The 13756-nt window shown below is 39.8% G+C and overlaps 1 protein-coding gene across 1 annotated transcript; it reads right to left on the reverse strand.

The window, feature by feature from the left end:
- Positions 1-12026: 12026 nt before the first annotated feature.
- LOC131598513 (uncharacterized) lies at positions 12027-13533 on the reverse strand. The gene is made up of 2 exons (XM_058871107.1): positions 12177-13533; positions 12027-12085 (listed from the first exon to the last, which is right to left on the reverse strand). The coding sequence occupies exons 1-2, from the start codon at positions 13531-13533 to the stop codon at positions 12027-12029; spliced, it is 1416 nt and encodes a 471-aa protein (XP_058727090.1).
- Between the last annotated feature and the right edge of the window lie 223 nt (positions 13534-13756).

The following is a 13756-nucleotide window of genomic DNA, read 5'->3' on the forward strand; positions in this document are numbered from 1 at the left end:
TCATTGTCCCCTTCCCCTTTATTATTTTATAACTGCGTGGTTAGTAATTTAGGGAGTGCAACTCTGAATCAATTAGAATCACTAATTACAAGATAAATATTATCTGAACATAATCACGTGATTGATGCACACACGCACGCTTTTTGGGTAACCCTCTCTGTTGCCTGTTGCCTTGTTGCCTGTTGCCTTTGTGTTTTTGCAGAATAAGCCACGTCCCTCGAATTCGAAGATACCTCAGCCATGCTGCCTCGAATACTAAAGGTCATACGACCCTAAATGATGCTGCCTTCGATACACAATATGACCTCGACCCTCGGAAGTTGCCTACGGAAAAAGGCTGAGGTATCTTCTGGTTGCCTAACGAAAAATGGCTTATTCTGATCCTTGCCTTAGACTACCTGCCCTCCTATGGCATGGGACAGTCTTATGGCAAAGGATGCTTCGATGACCCTTCAACCTCCAAACGAAAGGCTTCTTGCCCTCTTATGGCAAGGATAGACCCTTTCATTCTGAAAGGCAAAAAGAGACCTATCATCTGAGTTTAAGGTAATTGCCCCTAATCGCCTTGCAATGCTCAAACCTTTTTATTATATTCTTTCTCATAATCTTTCAAAAGGGCAACGCTCATTTGCGAGCTAAAGTCCCTATCTCTTTCATCTATTTTTTCTAAACAAACGAGCAAGCAAAGCAATTAAGAGCCCATGGAAAACCATGGATGCAAAGGGTGCCTTACACCTTCCCTTTGCATAAATTACCCCCCGAACTTAGATTTCTTAAAAGGTTTTTTTCTGTTTCTTTTTGCCTTTCCGAATATTGTTTGGATAAAATAAAAGTCGGTGGCGACTCTTGCTTACCGCGACATTCTGATTAATAAAAAGTCAGTTCACCGTATTACAGAGGAGATACGGTAAAGACTTCGTCATCTTCTCTGTTGGCAAGAACAGTAATGGTATCGTCATCCATCAGCTTTTGAATGTCGTTGCGAACACGCAAACATCCTCGTGAATTTCTTCGACAAATTCTGCATCTACTGTAAGCGTGGAAATCTGTTCCAAAGTAGGCAAGTCCATTTAAAGTTTTATGGAACCTGACTACCGATCCTTCAAGGTCTTCAACTTTGTAGATTTTGTATTCCCCTGGACATCCTTGAACCATGTTGATGTCATGTTCAGTTCTGACTCGGATATGTTGAATCCATCCCAAGTCCATTTGTTCTTGTAATGCAGCTTGAACTACGGCACATCCTTGATTATTCTTTGGACAAATTTCACATGTGAAGTAGTTGTGAGGTGGTACATGACCGTACCCAGCTTGTCTAGCGTGCATCTTGACAAGATTTTCCCCTATCTGACGAATGTCGTAGATTTGAATGACATTGGGGTGTTGGTCTATCAGATTTACTGAAGCTTCTTTATGCTGCGGCAAAGGATTTGCTTGGACGTTTGGATTAGTATCTTTGAAGGATAGCATTCCGCTCTTCACTAATCGTTGGACGTCAATCTTGAAAGAGAAACAGTCCTCAATATTGTGACCTGGTGCCCCCTGATGATAGGGACAAGATTGGTCAGCCTTATACCATGGTGAGGAACTGTTTGCAGGATTTGGAGGACTCCTCGTCTGAATGAGTCCTTTTGCCAGTAATGTTGGAAACAATTCTGCATACGGCATTGGTATGGGGTCAAAGGCAGGATACCTTGGAGCCCGATTGTTGTAATTTGGAGGTCGAACCTGCTGCTGAGGTTGCTGCGACCTTTGTTGAGTTTGTTGTTGCGAAACCTGAGGTTGATAAGCTGGCGCTGAGTTAACAACCGGAGTTATTGTTGCAACTTGAGGTTGGAATTTCTTCTTGATTTTGTGCAAGACATTGCTGACATCTTGATCCTTTTTCTTCTGGAAAGAATTTCCATACTTCCTTGGACCAACAGAAGATTCTGGTTCTTTGTTCAAGCGTCCTTCTCGAACTGCTTCTTCTAAACGCACACCCATGTTTACCATCTCGGTAAAGTCACTTGGTGCACTTGCAACCATTCGTCCGTAGTAAAATGGACTCAAAGTTTTGAGATAGATTTTTGTCATTTCTTTCTCTTCAAGTGGTGGATAAATTTGAGCAGCAACTTCACGCCATCTCTGAGCGTATTCCTTGAAGCTTTCTCTATCCTTTTGAGTCATGGCCCGGAGTTGATCTCTGTCGGGAGCCATATCCAGATTGTACTTATACTGTTTGACGAAGGCCTCTCCGAGGTCTCGAAAAGTACGAATCTCTGAACTGTCCAAGTTCATGTACCATTTGAGTGCAGCACCAGTCAGGTTGTCTTGAAAATAATGAATGAGCAATTGTTGATTATCAGTCTGAGTTGACATTCTTCGAGCGTACATCACAAGATGACTTTGTGGGCATGAATTCCCTTTATACTTCTCGAATTCTGGTACTTTGAATTTGTGAGGAATCTTAACATTTGGAACCAGACAGAGGTCTGCAGCATTCTTTCCAAATAGATCTTGTCCTCGGAGAGTCTTGAGTTCCTTCTGCATTTGCAGAAACTGTTCTTGGAACTCGTCCAATCTTTCATACACGCCAGCATCCTCACTGGGAGCATGATGATATACTTGTCCGCCCTGCGGGGGAAAAGTATGCATAATGGGCTGTGGAGAAGTCATGACAGCAGATCTCGGAATCTCAGCATTCTGTTGTGTGTAACCCATTGTCGTTGCTCTTGGAACTTCAATTTCCAGAGGTTTGTAACCCTCCGGTGGACGCATATCCATGGTGACTTTTGGAGCTTCAGAAGCTGGAGGTATGTACCCTTCTGGAATAAAGTTATACGGCATGCCCCAAGGTCGATCAGGCGGCATGGTATATTGAGGAACAGGAGTAGAAACAATCTCGGAAACCACAGTCCTTTGTGGTTCTTCTGGCGTTGGTCGATTCTGCGCAACTACCAGGGCTTCTACCATACTATTGAGTCTTTCAACAGTACCTTTGAGAGTATTAATCTCTTCCCTGAGTTCTTCATTCTCTTGCTCAAAGTCTTCCATTCTTTTCTTGCGACTTGAACGAGTGTTGTATGGATGAGACAGCTTGAAAGTCTTGGTTCACCTCCTTCTCCTCCTCTCTTTCTGGAGAAAGGAAAGTGACTATTAGATCCGCGACAATTCTCGTGTCAGTGCGTACGACTAAAGCGATGTATGATATGCAATTAAGTTAATATTTTTCAAGGAAACACCATAATTACGTTATGAAACATCAAACTTTTATTAATTAAGCGAAAACGCCGTTTTTACTCACTTTGAAAATGGAAATACAGAGAAACTGAGAGAAAGGACTCTAAAACTTTGATGATGAGCCGACTTCACGTTCTAACATCTTCTTCTGTTTCTTGAGCTGAGCGTTCTCTGACGTGAGCTGATCGATGATCCAGGAAGCAGGAGGGATATGATGAGAAAGTGACGTTTGTGTCACTTGTCGATCAAGCACTTCAAGTAACTCATCCTTCCTTCTTAGGATGTTATGAATCTCAACGTTTTCTGTGTTGACGATTCGATACTTGTTCCTCCAAGCATTCCTTTCTTGGCATACCCTGTTTAATGCCGCTTGCAGTTTTTCAACGTCGGTGGAGAAAAGGTAGATTGGTCCCCTTAGGGGAATAGGTTCTTGACGTTGATATGGCATCCTGAGCTTGAATGCTCTGACGCGTACCCATTGAAGGTAAGGATCCAGGGAGATGCAAAGATGTTTTCCTAACAATCTTCTCCCTTTGCTGTGAACAAGACGCCAGGCTTGGACAATTTCCTTCTTCAGCATGTTGCCATGATCGTCGATGTTCTTGAAGAACAGACCTTCCAATTGGATGTTACTTGGAATGTTTTTCATGGGATAGCCGTATTGACGACGGGCTAAAGCTGGATTGTAACTGATTCCTCCCTTAGTTCCAATAAGGGGTACGTTGGGGAAACTTCCGCAACTGAAGATGATCTTGGTTTCGTCGTTGTCAGGACTACACCAATCAATGTCTGTATGGGTGAGAGATATGATTTTCTGTGACCAGTAAAGGCCATCCCTCATGTTCCAGAAAGTGCTAGACTTTGGCAGGTGTGAAACGAACCATTCGTATAACAACGGTACGCAGCATGTGATTAATCCTCCTCGCTGCAGGTTTCTTGAATGCACAGAGTGATAAGCATCCGCAAGCAAGGTTGGAACTGGATTTCCAATTAAGAAGATCTTAATTGCGTTGATGTCGACGAAATCGTTAATGTTAGGAAACAAAAACAATCCGTAGATAAGCAAAGCCAAGACTTCCTCAAATGCGCTCATATCTTGGATGCTGACGAAGTACCGAGCTTGATCAAACAGGAATTTGGAGGGCAATCCTTGAATTCCTCCTTTACTCATCATATGAGTTCTGATGTCGACTACGTTCAAAGGAGTAGTTGCAGCAATGATAATGTCGTCAGGATTCTTTTCCAAACCGGAGTACGGATCTTGCGCGTACACGGGTATTCCAATCAGACGAGAGTACTCCTCTAACGTAGGCATGAGCTGATAATCTGGAAAGGTGAAGCAGTGATACGTTGGATCGTAAAACTGTACCAAGGTGGGAAGGATCCCTTCCACCATGTTGGTATTGAGCAAAGGCAGAAGTTTTCCATACTTCTCCTTGAAAGCCTGGGGGTTGACCACCAGTTTTCCGAGCTTTCCCAGTTCCTCGACCTAGGGAATCTTGAAGGTGTATTTCCTAGCTCTCTTTCTTCCGTAATCCATAATATAGATCCTTAAGTCCTTTCTCCGTTTCTCTCTTTCTCTGAAGTTCAAAACGTTCGTTATTTAGTTTCCTTGAAAAACGACTCGAAAAAGACTCTTTTTTTTTTGTTTTTAGTTGTTTATTAATGAATGATGCATGAATGCATGAATGCACACACAAGAGTTTTAAACAAACATGGCGTTGAAGGGTATAGTGGTCATGAAGTCCAAACGCAATCCCCGCCCCAATGGTAAACTAAGGATAAGGATTTTTGTACCTGTAGAACGGGTTCTAGGGATCTCAGAGTTTTTGCTCAACCTTAAAGATACGTTGATTGGTATCTATAAGAGAGTTTTCTCTGAGTGTAGTATCTGCGTGACAATTACTTCCGTAATCACCGCTCTACGTCCTAAAAAAAGGCTTTAAGTGGGGTTAATGTGTTTCTAGGTCCTCCTGGTACAAATCAGTCTCGGAATGCACTGGCGCAGTTAATCACAACCAGCCAGGCAAATCCCAAGAGTAGACTTGGAAACCAAGATTAGAGGGCCTTCACCGGGAAGACATCCTCCATCCTATCTTATGTTGCACTCAAATCCGGGTATAGGATTTCTCACCACAAGGGGGAATCAAGCCCTTTCCCGATACAGAATAAACAAAATAAACAAATATAAATGCAGCAAACACATGAAATGACACAGAGGTTAGGCAGGACCTCTCTTGTTTGAGGGGGAATTTGGCATCCCTAATTCCTCATTGGGGCTGGACCAGCAACAGGTCAACCATTGGTTTGGATGAAAAACCAAGGTTTTTAACACTTATATCCCCAGCAGAGTCGCCATTTTTCTGTGGTGTCGTTTTCTTTTACCTCCCCGTTTCACTTGGGAGGACGGCACGCTAGACCCTTCACGCGAAATTTGGAAGGAGAATGCGCCCGTGGCGGGATGAATTTTATTTCAGTTCTTCCTACGATATCACACGAACTTTCTTATTGTCCTACGAGTAGGAAAGGGGAAAAAAGATCTCAACTAAACCCTAGGAGTTTGCTAAGTGTGGGGATTTCACCTAGACTAGAAATTCTGGAGTCCGGGGGGTCGGTTATACATAGGGAAGTGTTTAAACACCCTACATATCTGTAGTACTCTACAGGAACCTTCTCTGTGTCATTGTGATTGTGTTTGCTGCTAATGATTGAGAAAGTTTCTCCTTTGTGTTAGGAGAAGGAATTGATTTGATTTGAAAAGACAGACAGACAGACAGACTATTTTTGGTATTTTATTAGCTCGCTGAGATTCCTTGTGAACCTCATGCCTACATATCCCTAGTGGAAGTCAGAGCTTAATGTAGTTCGGGGAACTAACTAGGGAAAATAATTGTTTGTTTTTGGTGCCTTGCTTGAAGCTCAAGGTTGAAGCTTGGAATTAAATCTCTGTTTACAGTAAAGAGACATGAAATCATCTCTACAGAGAGGTATTTGTACTATTCTACCACAAACATTTTGAAAGAGTGACAGAATAACTGAATTCATTTCATTCAAGAGGGGGACCTTACTTGTGTGTGCAAGTATGCCAGTCAGATGCCTCTTAAATGAAAGAAAGATGCTCGTCCAAATTAGGGAAAGTGTATAAGTCTGGGGATGTGCCAGAGCATGTCTTTCAGAGTCCTAAATGGGAGACTTTGATTGAAATTGAAATTGAAATGTTTGTTTGTTTGAATGTGGTAGAGTAGTAAAAATATCTCTCTATAGAGATAAGCTATGTCTATCTACTGTATAAAAGATTTGAATTTAGCTGGCTTGTATGAGGCCCAAGCTTGAGGCTTTTTGATTGATTAATTAATATTATTGACTCTGGGAGATGACTCCATTGAGGATTAATTATAGGGTATTTTAGTGTTCTGTACAAAGCCCAGAATTGAGGCTGACTCTATTGAGGGAGACTCTATTTATGTGCCTTGTACAAAGCCCAAGGTTGTGGCTGACTGTTGATGAATGACTCTATTTTGTGTGCCTTGTACAAAGCCCAAGGTTGTGGCTGACTGTTGCTAGGGAAAACATTATTTTCTGCCTTGTACAAAGCCCAAGGTTGTGGCGGACTCTTAAATAAATGAATTGAGTATGGATGACTATATGGGGAAAGATCCTAAGTGTTAGGAATCTTTGACACATGAAAGTATGGTTTATCTGCCTTGTACAAAGCCCAAGGTTGTGGCTACTGAATGATGAAGAACTCACTGGGGAGACTCTATTATCTGCCTTGTACAATGCCCAAGGTTGAGGCTGACTCTTGACAGGGGAGTTTTATTGTTTGGTGCCTTGTATGAAGCCCAAGGTTGAGGCTAACTGTTTTTGTTGGTTTTAACTCTACTGGAGATTAAAAAGACTGTTTTTCTTTGGAAGCTAACCCTTTCCAGGGATTTTGACTCAGCTGGTGAATTTGTCTATTTAAAGACTGACTTTTATCATGCTTTTGGAGGCTGACCCTTTCCAGGGGTTTTGACTCTTTTGGGGAAATTATCTCCTAAGAGAAATGAATCTTTATTTTTTTGACTGTTTATTAATTGACTTTGGAGGCTAACCCTTTCCAGGGGGTTGACATTTTAGACAGATGTTGGAGGCTAACCCTTTCCAGGGGTTTTTATTAAAATGAAGGAATGTGTGGAAGCTAACCCTTTCCAGGGATTTTATTTTAGATAGCTGTTGGAGGCTAACCCTTTCCAGGGGTTTTTATTAAAATGAAGGAATGTGTGGAAGCTAACCCTTTCCAGGGATTTTATTTTAGACAGCTGTTGGAGGCTAACCCTTTCCAGGGGTTTTTATTAAAATGAAGGAATGTGTGGAAGCTAACCCTTTCCAGGGATTTTATTTTAGATAGCTGTTGGAGGCTAACCCTTTCCAGGGGGTGGTGTTAAATGAATGGCAGAAAGATTATCTAGTGGAGACTTCTTGTTTAAAGCCCAAGATGAAGGCTGACTCAATGCTGAGGATGATCAAACATGGATCCTAGACTCTGCTAAGGAAGATTGATGAAGATAAGGGTGACAGAGACTGTCCATGTCTCTCATTCCAAAAGGTGTACTCAATGCAAAATTGAGACAAACTTAGCTTGTTTACAGTCTGGTTTAAATTGGAAGAAACTCACCAGGGTAGGCTAAAAGGTGACTAAAGACCTGTTCCTATGTTTATAAGAAACCTGATGGGTCCTTGTATACAAGCTCAAGAGGAAGCTGGAAATGCTTTTAAGAAGCCTGTGGGTCCTTGTACAAAGCCCAAGAGGAGGCTAATCGAGGGTCCTTGTTATAGCACAAGAGAAAGCTTATGTGGTTTTGAACTTATTTTGGCTCTAAGCAAATGGGTAAGAGGTTTCACCGGGAATAATTCCTCTTTGGGTGGATGTGTCCTATTATTTGGATTCTAAGGTTTTTACCAAGATGTTTCACCGGGAATAATTCATTTTGGGGGTTTGAACTACAGATCTCTAATTAGGAAAGAGCCTTCACCGGGAAGACATTCTCAATCCTAGGTCATATTCCTATAATATATATATATAGTTTAACTGTCCTAAGGTTTATACTCAAACGTAGTTCTAAACTAATATATGCACAGTTTATATTTGACAGTAATTTAAATAAAGACTGTAAATTGAAAGCTTGTAAAGCCTAACCTGGATGGAGTGGAGGCCATTGAAGAAGTATGTACAGAGCCTTACCAGTAATTGATGGATAACAGTTGAATATATAGGATAAACAGTTAATGGTTTTTGAAAACAGAAGAAGTGAAGATGGACAAAGGTCACATGGGTATCTGAAGAGTTTCACCGGGAATAATGCCCTTCAAATACCAGAAGAATGTTTTGAAAACAGAAAGAAGATTTTGAAAATACAGTTTTGAAAACAAGCTAAGAAGAGAAGGTTTTTGGGACTTACACTCTATTAGAGGCCCAGTACTTTACAGTACTGGTGTAAAAGCAATTGAAAATGATTTTGAATGATACAAGGTTTTGTTGTTTGAAAACCCTAATCATTTGATTTATTTGGAGATTGAAAACAGTTTTGAGAATTGACAAAAGTCAACTTAATTAAAGTAAAAAATAAAGATTTTTACTTAATTAAGACCTAAACAATTAGGGCTTTATCATAAACTTTATTTATAAAATGATTTAGGTTAAAACAAAGTGAAAATATGTATTAAAGTATTTAAGAAAACACCTAAAACATACTATTTTAAACCTAATTAAAATTCAAGAAATACATAATATTTTTATGATTTTTTTGATTATTCACAAAATAGGTATATTAAATGATAAGTGTGTGAAAAATGAAGTGAAAATAAATTAATTTGATAGGTTAAATAAATATGTGAAGTTTGTAAGAAAATGAAAGAAATTGGGTGTTAAAAAAATAGTTTTGGCCCTTGGAGGGTTTGAACCCACGCCCTCTAGGCCACACACTCAAAACAAACACCACTGAGCCAACGCGCGTGTGGTGATAGTGACTTGCCTTCATTTGGTTATGTTTCAAAACAAGTTGCAAATCCTTGAAAAATAAAAGAATCAAAAAGTCTGGGGCGAGGGGGATTCGAACCCCAGACTTGAGGCATGATGATACTAAGGGCGTATGGGAGGCCACTAGGGCAAGTTTGTTCAGTCGTTAAGGGAATGCCTAACAAACTTTGTTCAGAGATTTGAAAAATGGCGCCACCCTCCATCTTCGTCTTCAACCTCAAGCTCCATCAATTCAAATTTCTGAACTCTCTCAACTCTCAACCATTTGCAATGATGTAAACATGAAACTTGCTCTAAATTCACTCACGATTCTAAATATGTAACTAACATGAATTAATATTAACTACATCTAACTAATTTACCAGAAATCGTGAAGAACCCTAAAATTTCAAAATCAAATTAAATGACTATACTGCAAGATAAATGGATGATGATAGAGGGTTTTCAATCCTCTGATGATGCTGAACAAGATAGAATCGAGCTATTTCACAAAGAGTACTTAAATTAGAGAAGTGAGGTTCAGGAACTTACCTCTGAAAATGGAGGTCGTGAGGATGATTGAGAGCACCTGGGCTTGAATGAATGATCTCAATAGCTTCCCTGAGACCCAATGATGCTAACTGAATGCTTGTTGGAGCTTGAATCCTCCTGAATTGCTCTATGGTCCTCCCTCGATTTCAGCTTCAAGTGAACATGGAGGGTGTTGATTCTTGAGTTACAGATGAGCTGCAGCCATCTGGTTAGCTTCACTATGACCTGAGGAATGTGCCTGGATGATTGGCTTGGCTCAGAACCTCCTGAATTACTCCATGGACCTCCAACTGCAAATGCTCCAAAGTGAGAGCAACAATGGTGTTCCTCCACTTACAGAAGTGATCCAGGTGCTTGGATCACCTCAAATGACCTCCCTTGAGATGTTAGAATGCTTACTTTCCAAAGATGAGCTCTGGTTTGAAGAAAACGATTCTTCTTGCCAAAGAACTTTGAAAAACAATAAGCATGAGAAGAGAAAGAGAAAGCAAGGAATTGAGTTTCTTTGGTGTGGTTTCTGAATGAGAATGAGGCCTCTATTTATAGGGAATTGGTTCAGAGTAATTGATCATAGTAAGCTTGCTTAATGAGGTGAGTTTGGTTTCTTAGCCATGAAGAAAGTTTGAAAATATCCCAAATGCAATGATGCATTTTCGGGCTAGCTTCCCCAACCATTGATCTTGCATGATCTTAGGGAACATTTCTGATTCAGAGGAGAGTTCTAATTGGCTTAGAGCAAGATTCCTTGATGATTCACCATTTGCCATAAATTCAAAAATGCAATCATTACATAATCACATGCCTTTGTTTTTTGGGAATCTTCTCTAATCCTTATGCAATGATGAATTTGAATGTATGGCATGTCTTCAGATGTATTAGAGGTCGTGTAGCATCATTTAATGAAGCAAAAATGCACAAAATTGCAAAGTTTCAAATTGTACATGACCTATAATTTCACTTCATGAGGCCAACTTTGAACAAGCATAACTCCTAGCTCAAATTGAATTTGGAGAAGGTTGAACACAATTTGGAAAGCCCTAAACATCTACTTCAAATCATTAGTTTATGTCTTCTTCAGAATCATTTGGGAAATTTGTGAAAAATGAGCCCAAAGTTGGATGAAAACTAGGTTAAAACACTTAGAAAAATTTCTAAGTGTTTATGACCTAAACTTCAAAATTTCCAAAACTTCATAAATGGTTGATCTTTTGAAAAAAGTTCCTTTGTAAGATGTTGTTTTATTTTGCAAGATCTACAACTTTCATGTTGGAAGTTTTTTGAGTTGTGTAGGTGAAATTTTGAGTTCTCACCATGCCTTCAAAAACCCTAATTCCCGACTTTTCGCTCCTTGATGAATTTCTTTGAATTTCTTTGGTCAAATGACTTTGACATCCATATATTGATGATATTGATCTTTGAAAGTCATTTTTTGACCAAAAACCTTAAAAGTCAATGATGATCCTTCACAGTTGACTTTTTCCTGACAAAGTGAATTTTTGGGCTTTTGTGTAGAAACAAGATCTTTTCCTCAAATGAATGATGTAAATGGATTATATTTAGGTAGTAGAGATTCTTGAATCATGTCTTGAGTTTTGGATTCATGCCCTGATTAAAAGTCAACTATCTTGGTGAATTAGGTCAAAACCCTAATTTGTCGACCATGTGAAAATAATGACTGTAGACTTTGAATTGAAGTGTGATGTCCAGTAGATCTTGTAATATGAGTTATTTGAAGATGATTGATGTCTTTGAATGGTTCCCTGAGGCTTTTTAGGGTTTCCCAAAAGTGATCCCTGATTTTAGTCCTTGATAGGCTCAAAACCCTAGTCTGGTGACCTGAGTAAACCTGTACTCATATGACTGGATGTCTAATCAATCATAGATGAGAAAAGTGAAGTCTTTGAGCCTCATGACTGTATTAGGGACTAATCCTTGTATTGATTGATCTTTTGCCTGAGCTTTCTTGTCTTTGAGCATCCTCGATTGGATACCAGATGGAGAAGTGACTGCTCTGGGAACTTGTCTTGACCTGATGAAAAATCCTGAAGATATGCCATCTCAGGGGGGTCAAAAATTAGGGTATGACACTTCCAATATGGGAGGTCCCAAAAGATACTTCTTTTTGTCCAATTATGGTCAACCCCATATCCTTTAATTCTACGTGCTTCACCATAGTCTGTGAATTTTGGTAGGTCACAAACATTATTCCATACTTGAGTCGATGACAATCGAGGGGGAGGTAGATCTTTTACTTTTATTCCTTTTCTAAAAGCATCTTTATTCCTTCTAAATTCATGGTTGGTAGGTAAGAACCTACGATGACAGTCAAACCACGAACTTTTCCCACCAAATTCCAAAGTAAACGCCTTTGTGTGATTCATGCAATGCGGACATCCCATTTTACCATGTGTACCCCATCCAGACAACATGCCATATGCAGGAAAGTCATTAATTGTCCACATCAAAGCCGCTCGCATATTAAAATTTTGTTTACGAGACACATCATAAGTCCACGCTCCCACCCACAGCCTCTTTAGATCATTAATTAAAGGTTGCAAATAAACATCGATTCCCGCCTTTGGACTCGACGGTCCCGGAATGATGCATGTCAAAAACATGTAAGGTTTCGTCATGCACATCTCAGGAGGGAGATTGTACGGGGTAACAATAACTGGCCAACAAGAATATGCATTTCCTGAAAAATTATAAGGAGTGAAACCATCTGAGCATAATCCAAGTCGGACATTCCTAGGTTCAAGTGCAAATTCAGGATGAACTCTATCAAAGTGTTTCCATGCCTCGCCATCAGATGGATGTCGCATCATGCCTGAACTAATTCTGTTTGTATGGTGCCATGCCATTTGGCTTGCACTGTGCATTGATGCAAACATTCTTTGCAACCTAGGTATTATTGGTAGATAGAACATAGATTTCACTGCAATGCGATTTTGCCTTTGGTCAACTCCCTTACTGCTAACTAAATACCTCGGACTCTCGCAAAACTTACATTCCTCCAATTCCCCGTCATTTGTACCAAATTCGTTGTCATAAAACAACATGCAACCTCTAATGCAACAATCAATCTTTTTTACTTCTAATCCCAACTTCGACACCATCCTCTTTGCATCATAATAACTTGTAGGCAAGTTTTCTTTCACAGGAGTCGCGTCCAACATCAATTTCGCAAAGAATTCTAAACACTGATCAGGAACATTCCAATTTGACTTTGCAGCCAAAAGTCTCACACACATTGATAGCTTAGAGTCAGAAGACCCCTCAAACAATGGTATATTTATTTCTTTCAACAACTGATAAAACCTTTGAGCTTTCTCATTCGGGAGCTCTTCTCCATCTAAGTCTTGTGGTTCATCATACGCCACATTCACCCCCAATGCGTCAGTGAACATCTCCTCGACGAGATTAAATTGCTCTTGATATTGCATTTGTGATGAACTACTCCCTGGATCAACACTATTTATATCTGGTTCTATATGTGTTTGACTGCTAGAAGCCTCACTACTCATCTCCTGCATTGTTTCCCCATTAGATGTCCAAACCCAGTAATTTGGCCTAAAACCCACTCTTTCCAAGTGACGTTTCACTTCACTAGGATCACTAATAATATTTCTGCAACCACACTTTAAACACGGACACCTTACCCCTCCTTCCCTGCGACAACATTCTTGAGCAAACGCAAACGAGAGAAACGCGGCAACTCCTTCCATAAAAAGTGGTTTAAGCCCACGTCGTCCAGGAAACATTCTATCGTACATCCAACTACGATAGAATTGGTAATGTTCCATACTGCACATGTGAATCATGTTTAATTATATTCAATATTTGTCTTTTTCTAAACATATTATATAAAATATATTTACGTGGTTTTAGTCCTAAAAAAATATTTGTTTTTAAAATATATTTACTTGTTTTTAGTCCTAAACATACATACTTGCTTTTAAAAAATATATATAAACAAAAGCACAC

Source organism: Vicia villosa, linkage group LG4 (genome assembly GCF_029867415.1).
Source record: "Vicia villosa cultivar HV-30 ecotype Madison, WI linkage group LG4, Vvil1.0, whole genome shotgun sequence".
In the NCBI taxonomy this organism is placed as follows: Eukaryota; Viridiplantae; Streptophyta; class Magnoliopsida; order Fabales; family Fabaceae; genus Vicia; species Vicia villosa.

Excerpts from the sequence above, each read along its gene's own strand:
- LOC131598513 (XM_058871107.1), bottom strand. The coding sequence starts at position 13,533 with ATGTTTCCTGGACGACGTGGGCTTAAACCACTTTTTATGGAAGGAGTT. Across the intron at positions 12,086-12,176 it reads GTCTGGATGGGGTACACATG|GTTCTTACCTACCAACCATG; the intron begins GTAAAATGGGAT and ends CTGTCATCGTAG.